The sequence below is a fragment of the Sceloporus occidentalis genome, unplaced genomic scaffold (genome assembly GCF_023333645.1).
Source record: "Sceloporus occidentalis isolate IW3139 unplaced genomic scaffold, rSceOcc1.0.p SCAF_71, whole genome shotgun sequence".
Classification (NCBI taxonomy): Eukaryota; Metazoa; Chordata; class Lepidosauria; order Squamata; family Phrynosomatidae; genus Sceloporus; species Sceloporus occidentalis.
The window spans coordinates 1,014,843-1,035,326 of NW_028317051.1; the positions used below are offsets into that span (position 1 = coordinate 1,014,843).

Sequence of the window (20,484 nt, forward strand, 5' to 3'; positions counted from 1 at the left end):
TTGACAGTTTTGTTCAGTCACTTTAGTTTGTTTTTTTGGGGTATTTTAAACCTTTCGTCCAAACCTCTTTAGTTTACAGATGTTTGGGATCATCTAGCCAGGTTTTAGGCAGCCATGGCTGCCTCGTTTTTGCTCTTGGCCCCTACATTTTTATGGCATTTTAAATTGAAATGGTTGTAATTGAAAATGTGGAATAAAAATAATGTATGGGTTTGTAAACATGGAACAAACCGAAGCCTGCCAATTAGTGGCAAAAGAGTAATTGGAATCATAATTAACCAAAACAATGGTGTTGCATATTGGTTAGCATTAGGGTAAAAAGCATGTGGATTCTAGCTCAAGTCGGATGTCTGGCTCAGCTCAATTCTAGGGGGAGAAGTGAGTGCTAAACTCAAATCAAACCAGAAACTCATCGTCTAACAAACATTTAGCACATTTCTCTGTCTGCCAAGACGTACTCAGCTCTGCACGTTCAGGCTGACCACCTATAATTGCCAGGGGCGTACCTAGAGTATTTGGCACCTGGGGCGGATCCTGTATGTGGCACCCCCCCACACACACACACTTTAAAACTGCATAGCTTCTACCATTATATACCGGCGCAGACACTGAAGGTCGTACAGCATAACACTTACTGTTATCATTATATACTGAGGCAGACATTGATGGTGGTACAGCATAACACCTATCACTATATACTGAGGCAGACATTGACGGTTGTACAGCATAACACCTACCACTATATACTGAGGCAGACAATGACGGTGGTACAACATAACGACTTTCACTATATACTGAGCCACACATTGACGGTGGTACAGCGTAATCCCTATCACTATACATTGAGCCAGACATTGACAATAGTGCAGCATAACTCCTATCACTATATACTAAGCCAAACATTGATGTGGTGTAGGCCTACCACTTCATTAGTAGTAGGGATGCATCAAACGAATTCTGGACTGAAACCGAAAATGCAGCATTTACCTCGCCGAAACCGAATATGGCCCCCCCCACACCATAAAAAAAAATCTAACACTTTTATTTCAAGTAAGTAACACACCAAAATAGGACAAAACAATTAAATAACAATATTAATATATATATATATATATATATATATATATATATATATATATATATGATTGTTAACAGCAATCACATTTCTATCATGCCCAGGCATACCCAGATTCCAGGATGTACTCGCAGACTTGGCATGATAGGAGTATGATTGCCTTATCTACCCCTTCTCACTCCCTTTTGTCCTACCTACCCCTTCTCACTCCCTTCTCCCTATCTACCCCCTATCCCCCCGTCTCACTCCCTTCTCCCTATCTACCCCCTCCTAACTATCTACCCTCTCCCACTTTGAAGTTGACTTACCTTTCAGGAGTCCTGCGGTGGGGGTGCAAGGCCTCTGTCTCCCAGCTCTGCCACTGTATGGAACAGTATAGAGTGATGGGAGTTATGATGTACTAGAGCATAATTATATAATGAAAAATACATTGGAAATGGTACAGCATAACACCCATCACTCTCACACATTTACCAATCCGCACATATACCAATCCACACACACACCAATCCACACACACACCAATCCAAACATATACCAATCCACACATATACCAATCCACACATACTAATCCACACATATACCAATCCACACGCATACCAATCCACATGCATACCAATCCACACATACACCAATCCACACATACCAATCCACACATATACTAATCCACACATATACCAATCCACATATATACCAATCCACACATATACCAATCAACTCTCACTCACTGAATGCTTTCCTACCTTTCCTCTTTTCTCCTTACAGCTTCTTTTCCTCCTCTTCTTCAGTTCTTCTGTCTTCTTCCGGGTCAGATTGCACGGACGGCAGTGGGCGCGGCTTCAGTGTTGTGCGCCGGGATCTGACAACAAATCCCGGCGCACAGCAGCTGTTGCCGCGCGGATCGCAAGGGTTGAACCCGGCTTAAAATCACTCAAGGGAGCCGGAGGTCTGCTAAAGACCTCCGATACCGCTCCCTTGCGAGCCTGCTCCTCCAGCGGCGGACATTGCTGTCCGTCTCTGGAGGGGTGCCGGGTGCCGGCAGGTTGGCACCCCCCTGATGAGCGGCACCCGGTGCGGACCGCCCTCCCGCTAGGTACGCTACTGATAATTGCCCATCTCTGTTTAGGAGTCCTGCCTGTTAGGAAATTCATCCCGGTCTGTGTCTACATATTGAAAAATCTGGCACAAAAGGTGCTTTTTAGTCTCACTTGAGAACTGCAACTGTTGCAAGTTTATGTTAAGAGTTAAATTAAGGGGATTGTGGATCTTTTGCTCTGTGACTAGTATAGATACTGCATTAAACTCCCTTTGCCAAAGTCGCTGAGTTACAGAACGATAAAATACAGCTCAGGGGGTTAATACATCTGTGTTGTATTACAATGGCCCTACAGAAAGACATCATTTCTCTGTCTATTGAGTATTTATCTTCTTCAAAGATTGCATTGAGGTGTTTGAGTATGGAGGGCTTCTGTGATGAATGTGTTTGCAGCAGGAGATCCGAAAAAAGAGATTGAGGAGATAGCGTTATATCCTAACTAATTGCTTTATAACGGACGAAAAAGCCAAGTGACCTGTGGTATTTGATCAAACGGCTGAAAAATGATTTTGAACAGGATCAAAGTTTAATCTCCTAAAATTAAATTGCTCGTGAATTCCTTTAGAAGAGTGCATGGAAATCGTTTGTCTCCATTAACCTAGACTACTTGAATGGACTTTTTATGCAAATTAATAAAAACATAATATTGTATTGAGAGATAAGAATGCAGTAAGAAAAAGCTACAAGTCTATTTTCAAATAACTGAACAAATACTGTCAATTGATACAAACCTTTTGCCGATTTCTTTCAAAAATCCAATTACTAAGGTCAGAAAATACAGTTATTAGAGTATCAATTCAACAATTTCTTGTATCCTGTCTTTTTTTAATTTTTAGCTTTGCTGGTTAATTAAAGTGCCATCTGTAACTGAGGTCATAATTCTCATGGATCTAAGAGACCTCAGTGTTCTCTAATTTTTAGTCTGAACTTTCTATACACACATGGGAAAAAAATCTAAGATACCCTCTTGCGTTTCTCACTGGCAGCTGCCATGTTGTGTTCTGATGACATGGCAACTTTCTTTTCCACTGCATAAATGTGATTAATGAAGAGTCATTTTATACATCTTATAACCATAGAGAAAATGCATATAAAAATGCAAATACCAAGAGACTGATAGACTGGAATTTTTATGATATATTTTAATTGAAGTAATGGGGGTTACTTTCTATAGTAGACTATACTGTATGTAGGACATTTATACCATAGAGTATTCCTTCTTTTTATTTAAATCCCTTAAGTATGATGAAAAACAAAAGTAAAGACATATTTATAGTACCAAGGTTATGATGAAAAAGAAGAAAATTACATTCATGTTTTTTACAGTCAAACTTTCAGCTAAACCATTTGTTGGACAGCAAAAAGGATGGACAATTGTAACCTGTATTCCTATAGTTAGTGAGTGGCTGGTTAACTGATTTTACAGTCTGTCTAGTGTTGTCATAAAATGGCTATAGTGTTGTCATAAAATGATCTATCAAACTATAATTGTAAGCTTTCACACATAAAAAACACAAACTGAACACCAGTCATGATTGATTATTGCTATTGCATTTTCTATATCAAACAGAAGTTGAAGTTGACCATGGCATAGTTGTATCTTAAGAGGGACAGTAGGTCATATTTGTAAGATGCAAGTGCTAAATGTGATGCAATCAGCAAAAAATTTAGTTGGTATGCACAGTGATAAGTCTTTATTTTTCACTTTGCCCCAGAAATGTTCTACGACCAGTACATATGGAACTACGCCCAGTACTCCTTGTTTAAAAATAAATAAATAATGAATCTCACATCTTCCATAATTCCAATGGCCACTGTGGAGCACAACTTGTCACATTAACACAAAGATTTGTTAGCTGCTTTTGTTTTAAATGGGTGAAACATTATTTTATGAGAGAAACATTTGCCCATCTAGCATGCCCATTCCTTCTGTAAAACTCAAATTTTAATCGGCCCTTGTCTTGTCTAAGCTTCAGGGGGCCATATGCCATGTTATGTGCATCTTTAAATCCCCTCACTATATTAACCTTCTGCTGGGAAGTACTTATTGTATTCTACAGCTTTTTACTCAATCTGGTCCAATCCGTCTTCAACATGACAGGGGGCTAGTCTGGAGCTAATGTTTAATGGTGCTGCTAAATTTGCTTGGAGATAACTGTGTTATATAATAGCTTGACAAAGGTCATCCATAACTGATCATAAAAATGGTCAGAGAAAGTACATTTTCAAATTCTTTTAAATGCCTGTCGTGATGACCCATCATAAATGTTAAATGCATGTATAGCTCAAACTATCTATGGCAAAACATACTACATATATGTAGCATAGTTCATAGAAGAATATGTAAAATATTTTAATGGAAATCTCACTCACATAGTATACAAAGTGGTTGTGCTTTTTAGCCACATGGCCCACTCATTCATTAGGGAGAGTAAACCATACTAGATGTCCATTCCTCAAAAAATACATCATATTGGGTAAGCAGTACACCAGCATAGAAAAGAGGCAGCTACAGGAGACAGTAATCCAAAAGGTGTAGACAATTAACGATCTATCAGTTTATAATTAAGCACTACTAGGTGTGAAATGTGTTAGGTGTACTTGTTTTGTTCCCAGTGGCTGCTTATTTTCTATGACACTGTTCATAGTAAAACTATAAATGAAACAACATAATCCTTCAAATGCAAAAAAAGGACAAAACATATTTTGTTCACTATTATTTACCAGTATACGCCAAACCAGACAATCAAAGATATGCAAAACTAAATGAAGGGTAATATATTTAAAAAGTCTTATTGTAGCATTGCTGGTTTCACAACAGGACAGAACCATCAGAACAGGCAAGTGCTCAAGGTAGCTGACAAAGGTCAATCAAAGTAGGATCAAACAGTGCAGATCAACAGGTACACAAAGAAAGCCACTACAAACACCCAGGACTAGATCCATTCACAGACATGTGCTAGGCCCAGAAAACAGCTTTAAATAGTGGAGGGGGTTCCAAACAGAGACTCCATCTCTGCCTGGGTTCCATGACGGAGGCAGAAACATTCCGCTTCAGCAGTTATTTTGAATGAGGCAACACATTATGAACAGTATGACTGCTTGCCTAAGTGGGAACAGCATGGGTTTTTATTTATAAGAGGTTTTGACATGTACGGGGCACCTTTTATGTCATAATTACCAATCGATGCATGTAAGCAAAGTTTAGATTATTTTTCGTGCATGATACATTGATATTGGTAGTAAGGCATCTTCTGACAGCTACCCTTCTGACAGAGGCTTAAGTGTCCACTTCCCATGAGTCCAGGTGTCTCTATACAGGGACTCTAGCCTGTCCCAGCATCCATAGTCCCAACTGATCCATTGAATGCATAGTCTACAATGCAATTAGATGGGGGGCGGGGAAACAACATTCTGATAAATCTCTTTATGCATGTGGAGGATATCAGAATGCATTGAATAAAAAAAAAATAATCAATCTCAAAAAAATGTAATATATACAATTTTTAATGCTTACCTCATCTCCTACTTTTTGCTCCGAGTAATAAGTCCTGGTCTGTTTAAAAGAATACAGCAACCTCCACGTGCGTATTCTATCAGCAGGGAACATCTCTGAAATCAGTCATTATCTCAAATCATAACAGCACTTTATTTGTTTTAAACACATTGCACTATATATTTGTTTTTGCTCTTTTTTACATGTGTATGGATCCTGCGTTCTGAGAATGAAGGTGCCATGTTTTAATCTTGTTTGCACATTGGTTTAATAAGTGCACAATCCCCTTGTTTATGTTTATTACAAATATAGTAAGACCTTGTGCAAATGTGATTCAGTCAGAGGGCTGTTTGGGGCCTAAAGATGGTACCGACAAGCTGTTTGGGGCTCATGCTATTGGTTCTAATGCTATTTAACCCCTTAACGACAATTGCCGGTCCTGGCACGACACGGAAAAGCATGTGCTTTACGACAATTGACGTGCCAGGACCGGCACGTCTTTAAACGGGTGCAGAAAGCGATCTGTTTTCGCTTTCTGCACCCAAAAAACGTTGCTGAATGCCTCGACCTCGAGGCATTCAGCAACGCCGCGATCGGAACGAAGGGGCCATCTCTGGCCCCTCCACGGGGCGTCAACATCCGCCATACTTTGTATGGCGGCGGACGCCCGTTTTAAAAGCGTTTAGGAGGCGATCGATGATCGCCTCCTAAACTTAAATGGTGTCGCTGGAATGCCTCGATCAGGAGGCATCCAGCGACACCAAACACTTACCTTTCGATGGGCTGTGACCGCTCCGGAGAGCGGTCACAGCCGCAGCTGCCGATGATCTTCGCCATCAAGCAAGATGGCCGCTGCCCTGTAACAGGAACCAACAAATTTTAAAAGTTCGCTAGATGGTCCAGACCATCTAGAGAACTTTGGCTCCACTTGCAGGTTGAATACAGGTACTGCATTCACCATGCAAGTCAATGGAGCTCAGATTAGAAAAAATAAATTAAAAATAAAATAAAATTAATAATAATTAGAAAAAAAATAGTAAAAAACCAGTAAAATGTAAAAATAATTTCCCACTGATGTCACTATCAGGGGAACCTTCAAGTTGAAAAAAAATGTTAAAAAAATAAAAAAAAAAGGCAAAAAAAAATATATATATATATATAAAAAATATATTTTTGTGAGCAAGTCCTAAAATTAGCATATTAGCTTAAAACAATTCTCGCATGGAAAGAGTTAAAATACTGGCATATTAAATGCCCGTGGGGTGTCTACTTTTAAAAAAGGTATGATTTGATGGGGTAAATTGAATTGGCCAGGTTCAACAACGTCCCAATTAACACCGGGGGAAGGATGGCCACACACCTAATTTCCAATTAGAAAAATGCACACGTACCAAATGTGGCCTTTTAGTTCCCACAAAAATGACAAACCCATGCATGTGGGGTACCACTGTACTCAGGAGATGTTGCTGAACACATTATAGGGTGTCGTGTGACAGCGGCATATACCAGGAGCTGTAAATTCATACATAAAGTAGGTGTGTGTGGGAAAAATACACACACAAAAATACTACTGCAAACTTTGAAAACATGCTGGTGGTAAAATGTGTGCATGCAAAGAGTTAAAATACCAGCATTTAAAATACCCTGTGGTGTCTAGTTTTGAAAAATATATGGTTTTGTTGGGCACACTGAAATGGCCCGGCTCAAAGATGTACCAAATAGGGCATGGGCAGTGGATCCCCAAATGCCAAAGTTCAACATTGAAAAATGCGCATGCCCCAAATGTGGCCCTTTTGCCCCCAAACAGCCAGGCAAAATCATTCATGTGAGGTATCGCTGTACTCAGGAGATGTTGCTGAACACATATTGGGGTGTTTTGTGATAGTGACATAAACGAGAACCTTTTAATTCATACCTGAAGTAAAATGTGTGTGACAAAACAAATGCAAAAAAATGACTACCACAAAGTTTGACAAAGACTGGTGGTAGATATGGTGCATGAAAAGAGTTAAAATACTAGCATTTGAAATACCCTGGGGTGTCTAGTTTTCAAAAATATATGGGTTTATTGGGCACACTGAAATGGCCCGACTCAAAGATGTACCAAATAGGGCATAGGCAGTGGATCCCCAAATGCCAAAGTTCAACATTGAAAAATGCGCATGCCCCAAATGTGGCCCATTTGCCCCCAAACAGCCAGGCAAAATCATTCATGTGAGGTATCGCTGTACTCAGGAGATGTTGCTGAACACATATTGGGGTGTTTTGTGATAGTGACATAAACGAGAACCTTTAAATTCATACCTGAAGTAAAATGTGTGTGACAAAACAAATGCAAAAAAATGACTACCACAAAGTTTGACAAAAACTGGTGGTAGATATGGTGCATGGAAAGAGTTAAAATACTAGCATTTAGAATACCCTGGGCTGTCTAGTTTTCAAAAATATATGATTTGATGGGGTAAATTGCATTGGCCGGGTTCAAAGATACCCGAAATGGCACATGGGGGGAAGAATTACCAGATTTGGAAAAAATGGCTTTGAAATAGCAAAACGCTACCTGTACTTATTGCCCCATAATGGGTAGAAAAAAGCAAAAAAACATAAAAACATTGGGTATTTCTAAATTCAGGACAAATAGTAGAATCCATTTAGCAGGTTTTTTCATTACCTTTTATAGATGAGTAAAAGATTTTTCAACTAAAAGTTAGAAACAGTCATTTTTTTCTAAATTTTTCACCATATTTTATACTTTTTTTAGTAGTAAATAATATGATACAATCAAAACAATGTCATCTAAAGAAAGCCCTTCTTGTCCTGAAAAAAACAATATCTAATGTGTGTGGGTTCAGTAAACGGGAAAGAAGAAAATTACAGCTAAACACAAGCAGCGCAGAAATGTTAAAAAGGCCATTGTCACGAAGGGTACAAAAAGTAAAATCAGCCTTTGTCACGAAGGGGTTAAACACTGATGTTTTGCTATAGTACATGTGAATGGCTGGTGCTTCACTGACTTCAGTGGGAGTGCTACTGAGTATGTGTACTAAGAAAGTACCACAGAGTGGTAGACACCTCGAATTGTGTTCTACTTGAAACATATTTGCTATATATTATCTTTATTGTCACTGGTGGGAATAAAAAAAGGAGTTATACCTTCTATAAAAAGTCTGCTTTCTTTCTAACCAATTTCTGTCTCTCTGCTAGTTAAAATCCTTGGTTGATATTAGCAATAATAAATGGTGTAATATGATTTAATTTTCAGTAACGTCATAGTTACATTTGCTCTGTTCTATAAGAAAAAAGCAAGTGCTTTTATTTATCCCCATAGGACACTACATTAGAAGGTGCCTCTGCGCAAGAATCGACAAGCCTAATAAACCAGTCTATTCTTCAAATTAGCTGATCTGAACTTTTCAAAATTGTCTTGAAAAGATTCTTCTGCATCTGCACCATCAGATGTTATTCTGTTTTCCAAGTGACTTCCATCTGTTGCAATCAAATACAGAACAAACGAGCCATTCTCCTCTCTGATTGCTTTGCAGTGCATTTTACTACATCAGGGACTGTTTTCCAAGGAAAGTGTCAGAAAGCGGTGTTCACATGCTCTTAGATTTAACATGCACAGCTGATATCCATCTTGTTAACTGTGTTTAAATGACACTTAATTAAGTTTTTAATTTATTCATATTTCCGTTATTTTAACAATATGTGTCATCAGAATTACAAATTCATGGTGCAGCATGCCCAGCTGCCCTGGCACTGACCTTCGATGTTGCTGTTCCTACTGAGCACTGGGATGGACTTGCAAAGGGACTTTCTGCGGTTGCTAAGTCCAGCTTTGCACTGTGAGCACCCACTCTTATTTAACAGTGCACAGCTTAGCAGAATGCGTGTTGGTAATTTTAATACAGTGTTTTCTTGTTTACTCGTGGACTCTGTATGTAAGAGGAATGGGAGGGGACTGGTTAGTTTGCCTGGGGCAACCTAGATCGAATGTTGAACAAAGTTGACAAAGTTGTAGTTGGCACTATGGTAAGAGCCATACTTGAATAGTGTGTACGGCCGGTGGTATTCTGTGTGACATTGATATAGGTGGTTTTGAACAGGGACCTGGGCTCTTATAGTTTGGAACGTGAGCAATTTTCTAATTAATGATTACAGTAAATGAAGTTTAAAAGAATAGTTGAAAAGTGTTGCATTCTCTCTTTAAGATTAAGCATATTGCATTGTTTAATAAAATGCTGCAGCCTTTTGAACACAGTTGGAGTCAGTCTATTTATGTCTGGTCTATTCCCAGTAAGCAGTGCAAGGGTCATGTATGGAATGCATCTGGACAAAAAAAAACTATAGTGACCCAACCTATTAATGATTATTAAAAAAGAAACAGGGATTGGAATAGATCGATTTGAATATTTAATTACATCTTTACCACTGGGCAAAAAGAGTAGCTGCTTGCAGGCATATCTTAGGGCCAATGCATACCTGGGAAATCTCTGGTAGATGAACCACTGGTTCTCTGGCTTATACTATGCAATATCTGGGTCACTGGAGCAGTGTTTATGCAAACCCACAGCCTGTCATATTCCCTCCTACCCCTATACAAATGTAAGGTGTTTCAGGGGAGCCCGACCTACATATGTGGCTAGCCCCCATTAAAAAATGCATTGCATTTGTTTTCACAAACTAATATTAACTACTTAATTACCATATTGTGGTAATATATGCCCTACTGATTTTTTTCCCATGTAAAAAAATTGGGCAATTCAACAGGGGCATACCTAGAGTATTTGGCACCTGGGGCGGATCCTGTATGTGGCACCCCCCAAACACACACACACTTTAAAACTGCATAGCTTCTATCGCTATACAAACATTGACAGCATAACTGTTATCATTATATACTGAGGCAGAAATTGACAATAATGCAGCATGACCCCTATCACTATATACTAAGCCAAACATTGATTTGGTGTAGGCCTACCACTTCAGATGCACCAAAATGAAAATTCTGGACTGAAAATTCAGCAATTCTCTTGCCCGAAAATGACCCCCTACCTTAAAAAAAAACAACAAAATACTTTTAATAAACGTAAGTAACACACCAAAATTAGACAAACAAATCAATATATAATTGTAAACAGCAATCACAGTCCTATCATGCCCAGGCATATCCAGATTCCAGCATGTAGTGGCTGACTTAGTATGATAGGGGCAATCACACTCCTATCATGCCCAGGTTCTAGCATGTACTGGTTGCCTGGGCATGATAGGAGTGTGGTTGCTGTAAGCAATCATATATATATATATTAATATTGTTATTGAATGTTTATGTTCAGTTTTGGTGTGTTACTTACTTTTAATAAATATATATAATTGCTAACAGCAATCACACTCCTATCATGCCCAGGTTCCAGCATGTCCTGGCTGTCTAGACTTTAATTACAGCCTCCCTATGCCATGCTACCCCCCTACACTTACACATCTATGCTATCACCTTATTTCTGTCACCTTTCCTCCTCCCCTTCGTTCTTCCTCTTGACTCTTCTTCTGTGTCTTGTCCTTCCGGTACCGTGAGCGCGGAAGGAGGTGGGGCGTGGCTTCAGTGTTGTGCACTGGGATCTGACATTAAGGCAGCAGTTGCCGCGCACTTAACAAGGGAGCAGGATCGGAGGTCTGCATTAACAGATCTTTGATCTCCCCAACCGAGCATGTACCTCTAGCGGTGGACATTACTGCCCGTCTCTAGAGGGGTGCCGGCGAAGAACCTCAAAAAAGTAAAATTGTTCAAATATTTTGTTATGTATGTATGTATTGCTTTGCTACTTAAAGAGCTGCCAGAGCAGAGGAGTGAAGTCTTTTTTGTTTTTAGGACAGTTGCAACCAAACCATAATTCATAGAGTCTCTTTAGCATAATGTGCAGAACACTCTAATAGTGGCTATTCCAAGGACTTAATTACATTAAATGTTATGACAATAATAATAGTAATCAAGAAAGATTAAGCAGATGGAGACTATTGACCAAGGTAATGAAGAAGGCATTAATCTACTACTTTTAATGGGCTTATCTAAACCGATTGTGACTATAAACATTAATTAGAAAATCAATCAATCAAGGAAAAGCATTCAATCAAAGCTCTTCTTCAGACAAGTGCTCAGCACACTCTGCTATGTTTTCGCAGAATGCTCTGATGCTTATGGTTTCTAAAACAGTGCCATAATGTTATTGCAACACTTAAACCACCAGGAGTATATTATTATTATTATTATTAATAAAACTCAATTTCACTCTTGGGCCTATCCTATACAGCCTACCTATACTCCAACCCAACCATTAATCCCATGATTTAGGGGGCGGGGAAGGCACAGAAAATAAGTAACTCCATCCTGTGCCTCCCATTCCATGCCTTCAGGGTTAAAATTTAATTTTAAAAAACCCTTGGTAAGTAGAGCTTACCAATGCCTCTCACCCACTTTCCCAGTAGTTAACCCTTTAAGTGCCAAACAGTTTGGCATTCATAGTTGGCAACATGGATCCAGTATACCAACTATGTATCTCATGTGTGGTGTCATATCAGGACCCATCCTTCTGAGCTGATCAGTAACCATTATCCCGTCCAAAGCAAAAGTCTTCTGCATCTAACTGTATGCCCAAGATTTCCATTACAGGAAAAAGTGTCACATTTAAAGTCAAAAGATGAGGCATCCTCTGAAAGAGAAGTGAATGTTCAAGGTGGGTCACAGACTTTTCAGCAGTTTATCCAAAATTGTTATGGCACATATTGAGGAGCATTTTTTTTATTTTTGGTTTATGTTATTTGATTGGACGCATGGTCTATCTTGAACTAGACCATGTTTAACATTATTTCCTGTAAAAGTATTGTCTTATGAGTCACATTCCATACTCATGCTTTGTGGAAAATTCAATGCAAGTTACCATACATCCATCTGAAAATCTATGCATAACATTATCTGGACGTAACCCATGAGAAGTGCTTGCATTTTCCATTAGAAACACATACTCCAACTTCTAATAAACAGACCAAAAATCCTACTGTATCTAAATATATCAAGGATTATGAGCATACCTGGAAACTTCCCAGGGTAGGCTACCCGGAGCTCACCTTCTTTCAGGAAAGGGCTATCCCTGCAGGGGGCTGTGTAGGGTAACTCTATGGACAGGGCTAGTCCCATGTGAGGCAGAGCTAGCCTAGGATAGGGGCAGGCTATCACTCAACAACCTAAAGTAGGTGTGCAGTAGGAGGGCAGTGTAATGGAAAAGGAGCAAAGTGGAGACCCAAGGACACACAGATTGCACCTAATGCATCCTGAAACTGGCCATCACTATGAAAATAAAGTAATATGATCAATGACCAACCAAAGCTCCATCTCTTGTCCTTCCTGCTTAGTCATTCCTGTTTACTTTTACTTCCACAATTAATTATAGCTGCTGGTTACCACACTCAAAACCTGCATATGCCATATGTCAGCTAAAGGGGAAGATCTAAAATTTAATTGATTGCCTTAGGCCTTCATCACAATTAATTTTCTCTTTGTTATTATCTTAAGTATGTTTTATTTGTGTAGGAACAACACATTCAACAGCAGTGTACAATGAAGATTTAAACGTAATACACAAAAGGCGTGAAGAATTCTGATCATTGGAGCTTACAATTTAAAGCATTACAACATGTAACCTTAACACATGTAGCCCTTGTGGCACAGGGGAGCCTTAATGTTCCCAAGAGGATCCGTGCTGTTGTCACTTCCACTCTACAAACACAGAAACAAGAATCTCACAGACGTACCATGTTGTATACTCTTTTTTTTCTTTTCACTAGGCAACAAATGAGGGTAACGTTTCAAATCAATATCATTTGACACCTAAGCATTTTTGTTTACACTTATCTTTTGAAAAATTCCTTGTTGCTATAGATTAACAATTAAGCTGTACAACAATTATTTTAAATTGTGTTTTCAAAGTTCAGACAATATGAGAACTCAGCTGTTTTGTTTTTTTAAACAAAATATTTTTTTTTTATATGTATAATATATTTTGTAGAATGAAAAAAATAAATGTCTCTATAATAAAAGAAAACCCCATTGTAAAAAAACATGCTGTTGACTATGGTAAATACCTTTAATGACATTTGACAATGCAACAAAAAGTTGCTTTTGAAATATAATTTGCCCTTCATCTTAAAAGTGTAAAAGTCCAGAGAAAACTAGGCGCAGCAAACATATTCAAACACATACATCAACCCATTTGTAGACATTGGTTAAAATAAAAGGTGCATTTAAACCTAGTGCTTTAAAAGCCATTTCAACAATGTCCTGTATTTTCGGGTTTCACAAAACCATCTTTAGTCTTCAGCGAGAAAATGAATGCAGTTGGGTAATTTGTGAAGAGTGACATTATACACTCTGGTACAAATCAAACTGTAAAGGATCAAAAAGGTAGTGCAAGTGTTGAGATGCTGTGAAATGGACTTACCTATTACAGAAGACATGGATCCTTCACATTCCTCTAGACAATTATTTGAAATAGACTGTAGATTGTGAATTACGCACTATTACCTTGTCTGGCGTCCTATGCTGTATGGACACAGAATGCCTTAAATGAACCTATTTTGATTTAACAGTTTCTACCCTAGATATTCACGGCCTGTAACTGTGAGATTTTTATTATAATTCATTTTACACCCCTACTTATGAATATAAATTAAAAAGATCAGAGAAACTACTACGTCTTCAGTTCTGGCTTGTATGTTTATAGTTCATCTTTTGTATGCTTGTATTGAATAGTATGTTTTAATTCATGATGCTCAGAGTTTTCTGCTACTTTACCAGTATCTATAGTTTGCCTTTTTTGTTAAACAGTGATCTTTCTCATCATTTACCTACAATTCTCATTTTCACATAATGTTTCTAGACAGCTGTATTTCAATCTACAAGCCAGATGCATTGGGCTTGATTCAATATTTGATTAAAATTACAGTACCTGCATTGCTGGTTGAGATGTTAATTTCTGCAAACTGCTTAGAAAATAGGCTGAAATCAGACACTCCGTTCACAGACTCCACTCGGATGGAATAATTAATGTGGGGCAACAAATTCACCAAGGTAACAGTTCGATCGGCCAATCCATTCTGCTGCGGTACAAAGCCAACACTGCTGCCACAAGCCTCACACTGGTGGAATGCCACAGAGCATCTGTCACAGAAGACATTGTAAGTGAGGTCCCCCCTACCACCAGTGTCCAGTGGTTCGTTCCATTCCAAAATCACTGTTGTCTGCTTAATGCTGTAAACCAGGTCTCTTGGAGCAGATGGCGGACCTAGAGTAGGGAACAGAATTAAAAAAATATTTAGGCTGTTCTTGATAAGACATCAAGGTAGTTTTGTAGCATGAGAAGCAATCAGAGAAAACAGCAGACCAAGCTAGGGTCAGGAAACAGATAAGTGGGGTAGTCCAATAGGAGAGCCAAAGGTCAAAACACCAAAGAATCCAAAAAAGGGTCTGTAGCAAGGCAAGCATAGAAGAACAGGAATCTGGAGTCCAAGGACATACAGGAACACTGGAATAAAGTGGTCACAGTCTGAGGGGTTTTTATAGTGCTGCAGGACTCCTCCCGTGTTGAATAAGCTCCTCACTGGATTGGTTGTCAGAGAGGATTGATTCCACAGCACCTGGTTCACTGTTTATGTGTGTGAACATTATTGGTGGATAGTTGATGGTATATCGCTGATATGTTGCCTTAGAAAATGAAAAAAAGGCCTCTTTTTTCTATGTGTTTTAACTTGTGGAAAGAATAAAGTGACAGATATACTAAGATTTACATAGCATTTAATCATCCTACCATACATGTGTACATCCACGCTGATTAAAAACTTCTTATAGTTGACTTTTATTATTTACTAGATTTGTGCATTTGTATTCGGGCAAACATGAAAACGAACACGAAGGGTGCGTTTTCGTTGTTCAGCCCAAATACCGAACATACAAACATGGCGGCGGCAAAACGTATACGAAGATGAAGACACACAACATGAAGAATATTCGTCTTCGTTTACTAATCTCCCTGGTCCCTTCCCCATCTAGCCTACCTTATCAATGCAGCATTGCAGGGGTTAATAGGAGCGGGAATCCGTAGGTTCGCTGTCAGGAGTTAAAAGCCGTAAGAGTGACTCGATTGGTCGCTTGCAGGGGCATCCTCTGGCATCAACCAATTGGTCGCTTGAACGGCCCTGTAACTCCTGACCGTGGAACTTGGCCCGGGGAGACCACAGTTAAATCTTGGAGCGGGGAGACCAGTGGTCTTCCATGGCCAAGTTGCGGCAGCAGGATTTTAAAAGTCTGTATGAGCGACTATTGGTCGCCGGCAGGGGGCTCGTCTGCCATTAACCAATGAATTGCAGGTACACTTCATTGGTTCATGGCAGAGGAGGTTTGCTGGCGACCAATAGACTTGCTTGTATGGACCTTTAAAATACTGGTGCCAAAGCTGCTGCATAGTGCGTACCGCGTTAGCCCCATATTGACCCCTTTGACAAAAAATGAAGAAAAAAAACGAACACGAAGAATGTACACAAACATTCGCCCGGACCGAACACAGGAATGGGCGAATATTCACGGAATAAGAAGATTTTTTTCCCCACGACGACGAACACGAAGAGTTGGTCGGGGCCCAAATCTATTATTTACATAAAAAATTTTAGGTGACTGTCCAGTAGTAAATTGCTTTTATGAATATTATTTCAGATGTTAGTGCCCATTTCATTCTGAATTACCATATTTGCTCGATTATAAGACCCCCCAAAATCTAAATATTAATTTAGGAAAAAACCAAAAAGCCTGAATATAAGACTACCCTATAGGAAAAAAGTTTTACTAGTAAATATTAATTCATGTAAACAATATTTTCATATTTAATAAAAGCTATTATTGAGAAAAATATATTTTTTTTTTATTTCCTTTTATTTGCCATCCTGCCCCCCCAGTTATGCACATCTGCCCCCAGGGTTGCCACTCTGCCCCCAGAAATGCCTTATACCCCCTATTTGCCACTCTGCCCCATGATGTGCCTTTTAATCCCCTATATGTCAGAGTGGCATATAGGGGGTTAAAAGGCATATCATGGGGCAGAGTGGCATATAGGGGGTTAAAAGGCATTTCTGGAGATATATATATATATATATATATATATATATATAAAACTGCTAACAGCAATCACACTCCTATCAAGCCAAGGCAGCCAGTAAATGCTGGAACCTGGGGATGATAGGAGTCTGAGTACAGCCTCCCTATGCCATGCTACCACCACCACCCCCCTTACAGATCCATACTATCACACACTCATTCACAAACATTTAAATATTCATTCCATTAATCACACATACTTGCTCAAACAACCCCCCCAAACCCCCTTACCTGAACTGCAGATCTCTCACTTGAAGACTTCTGCAGGGGCCCGGCTGTGCGGGCAACTTCTCTGGCCACGCCCCCAGAGGAAGGAGGGGGGAGGCACAGTTATGTGACACTCTTCTAGCTTCCTGTTCTCCTGCTGCTCGCGACCAAAGCCCGGCAAGCGGCATGGCCCCAGCGGACATTTTGAGGTCTGATTAGATGACGACCTCGATTATAAGAGCATTTGCTCTGAAAAAAACCTCGTCTTATAATCGAGCAAATACGGTATGTACAGATGTCAAGACCCAAATCTTCCGGGTCGCGGGAGTGAGGTCTTGACACGCGTCGCTCTCCGGCCACTGTCCCTTTAAATCGGGGTGTTTCCCGCTACCGTCAGCGGGAACGCTCCCGGCTTCAGAGGGAACTCCCACTGACGTCAAGGGGGCCTCCCACCGATGTCACAGGACAGCCCACTGACATCAGTGGGCAGTCCTGGCCGCGTTCCACAAGAGAAGGCTCCGGGAAGCCGGAGTCCTGAAGTTCCCAGGAATGCTGATAAGTTATAAGTAAAAATGGGTCTGATTGGTAACAATCTGTGAAGGTCAGTAGGTAAAGGTGTTGACAGATTCCCATTAGGTTTAAAACAGAAGAAAGTAAATGGTTGTAAGCACTACGCACTTGTAACTCTTTTTTGTATTAGCATGAAGACATTTTCAGCAACTTACGAGTGCATGCTGTGGCCGGAGAATCCAGTGGAGATCGATAGAAGTTCTTCTCGCAGGTGCACACGGTGGATGACTCTTGATTAGTGTAGCTGAACTGTGGACAAGGAACACAGTGCTGGAGTCGGCTGGACATTTTAAAAAACCCAGGGGGGCAAGCTGTGGCAAGAGATCAGTAAAGCAAATTTAGTGTATGGTGCATCATATTAAGTTTACATATACAAAACATAAATGCATACACCATGGTTCTACAACAGGTAGCTTGCTGGGTACTGGCATCTCTCTAGCTCTTGAGCCAGTGGAGCATTAACTGTGTGGAGGAAGAGGTGGCTTCTGAATCTATTCTAAACTTCAGAAATAAATAGAATAAAAACTATAAAATACAAGAATACAGATCTTCCAAACATATCCTTACCCCCAAAAATGCATTATTAATTAAAAAAAAGAATATATTAATATATGTTGAAACATTGCAGACCCAACGTATATACCTCCAGGCAAACACACATAGGCAAGCAATAACTGTTTACAAGGTATAGCCTATAAAACACTCAACCTTAAAAGCTGTCCTCAATGTTAATAACCAGTCATTTTATCAATATGCACCTTCAGTAATGATGGGTGACTCAAATCTAGCTAACTGCACAATGGTTTTTGTCAGCACATTATTACAATGTCCTTTTTATGGGTAAACATACAGGGATGCAGCATATTTGTTTTCACTCGTATCAACTATTATAAAATATTAACAAAAGCATAATGTGCAGATGGCCAATTATTATTTGCCAAGACAGACCTTACGGGCTTTAAGATACATTTAGACACAAACTCGTATTTCCATTTATTTTTTGTCATGATAACACAAAATGTGGAGATGAATAAAAGGTTTTTGAGTTTGTGTTCCATACTGATCTATATTAATGGTATGTAAGCTCTTAAGTATAGAAGTGCCTTCCCAGTCACAATTTCTACAAAGCTCATGACTTCATTTGTCCTGACTTCATCGTATGTTAAAATGTATCTACGTATCTATGCACAGTATTGTGCAAATGTTTTAGGCAAGTGTGAAAAAATGCTGATATGTAAATGCTGACAATCTTTGGTGTGACCAACTTTTTCCTTTTAAAACAGCATTAGGTCAACACACTATATGGCCATATATTGTTTAGTCTAAATTTGCAAACTTGGGATACGTTATTATACGTAGTGGCGGGCTAAGTAATATGTGGGTATATAGTGTGACAGAATGCCCAATATTTGTGGCTTATGAGTTATTTTCAATAAAATTTGCTCGGTATGTGGCGAATTCTTGCTTTGTTTTGTATACAGTACATATAATCACTACATGTGAACTATGCAGGACCTATAAGAGCACCCTCTGGATCCATTACAAATCTCCCACTAAACAATATACGCCCATAAACAATAAAATGCCTCATTCCACAGCAACAAGCAAAAGGTCATTTATCATATGGACAGCACTTTGTCACCCTATGGCTCATTGGCAGGTTACATGGAGGGAGTGACTGTATAATGGCAACAATATTTTAAAGGGAAATGTCTTACATACTGGGGTTTACTCACTAGAATAGTTTTGTTACATTTTATATTGGCTCTTGAGTCAATATTCTGGATTTTTATATATGATATCAGTAATCAAACCCACAAATGAAAAAGTGAAAAATATTACCATTAATAAATGCACCTCTGTTCATTATCAGAAATACAGAAATGTTTAAGTGTTAAATATGGGTCAGACTGGATTTGAAGGTACTGATGTTTTTGCCTATATAATAAGTATACAAATAAAGCATTGTTTGTATACATATTCTTACAGATTTTGTATGCTGTTTTTGTAAATCAAATTGTTATGTTTTGTACCCGTAACATAGAATATAATTTTTATTTTTTGTATTTCATATTGACTAAATACTCTTGGCGAAACAGCTCAGATCTTGCTCTGATTAGCTTAAAATGCAGTAGACACAAAAGATGTCACGGATTGGTCGTCAACACTCAGCTTGATGTTAATTTTGTTTCTGCATGTCCATGAAGCACAATATAATTTACTTCAGTGTTATTTATTGACTAAGACTTAACATGCATGGACTAATTACAAAATCGCTTTTAAACCAAGTGGCTGTCAGGACTCCAGATGCTTCAACCTGTTACTATGTACTGTGTGATCTACCTAGATTACAAAATTTGGATTTCACCTCCCTTAAGAGCTGCCAAGACCAACATGTAATAATGTAATACCACACACTCTCTAATTTACCTATATCTCACATATCCCATTATGCTGGATTCCTAAAGCTCACAAATTAGTCGTTTTGCCGTCTGAGAGTAGATTCATCCTGTAGAATTATCAGTGCTGTAAATATACCAAATTTTTATTCTCGCCCTTCAATTCAAAAAAAGTTCCCAAATTTATAGTGCTATCATGTAGAACCAACAAACATTCAGCAAATCTTTTCACTGAACATTTATTCAGTGATAGCAAAACAAACGGTTATGCTTTACAGCAGAGGAAGTAAAAACAAATCATGAATTACTAAGCCTTGCAACAGGTGTTCAGTATCTATCCATATTTTTCAGGTTGAAAGCAATCTTCATTCTATTGCTTGTAAAAAGCACTTTCTTTTGGCACTTTTTAAAGGTCTAGACAACAACACTAATAACCACATTTAC

General features: G+C 39.0%; 1 protein-coding gene across 1 annotated transcript in view; it reads right to left on the reverse strand.

Moving 5' to 3' along the window:
- The window catches only part of LOC149286253 (ephrin type-A receptor 7-like), a 237,041-nt gene that overhangs the window by 92,801 nt on the left and 123,756 nt on the right, over positions 1-20,484 (reverse strand). The window contains exons 3-4 of the mRNA XM_089494294.1: positions 17,797-17,952; positions 14,667-15,002 (exon numbers count right to left, since the gene is read on the reverse strand). Coding sequence (XP_089350420.1) covers positions 14,667-15,002; positions 17,797-17,952 — 492 coding nt within the window. The remainder of the gene's footprint in view (positions 1-14,666; positions 15,003-17,796; positions 17,953-20,484) is intronic.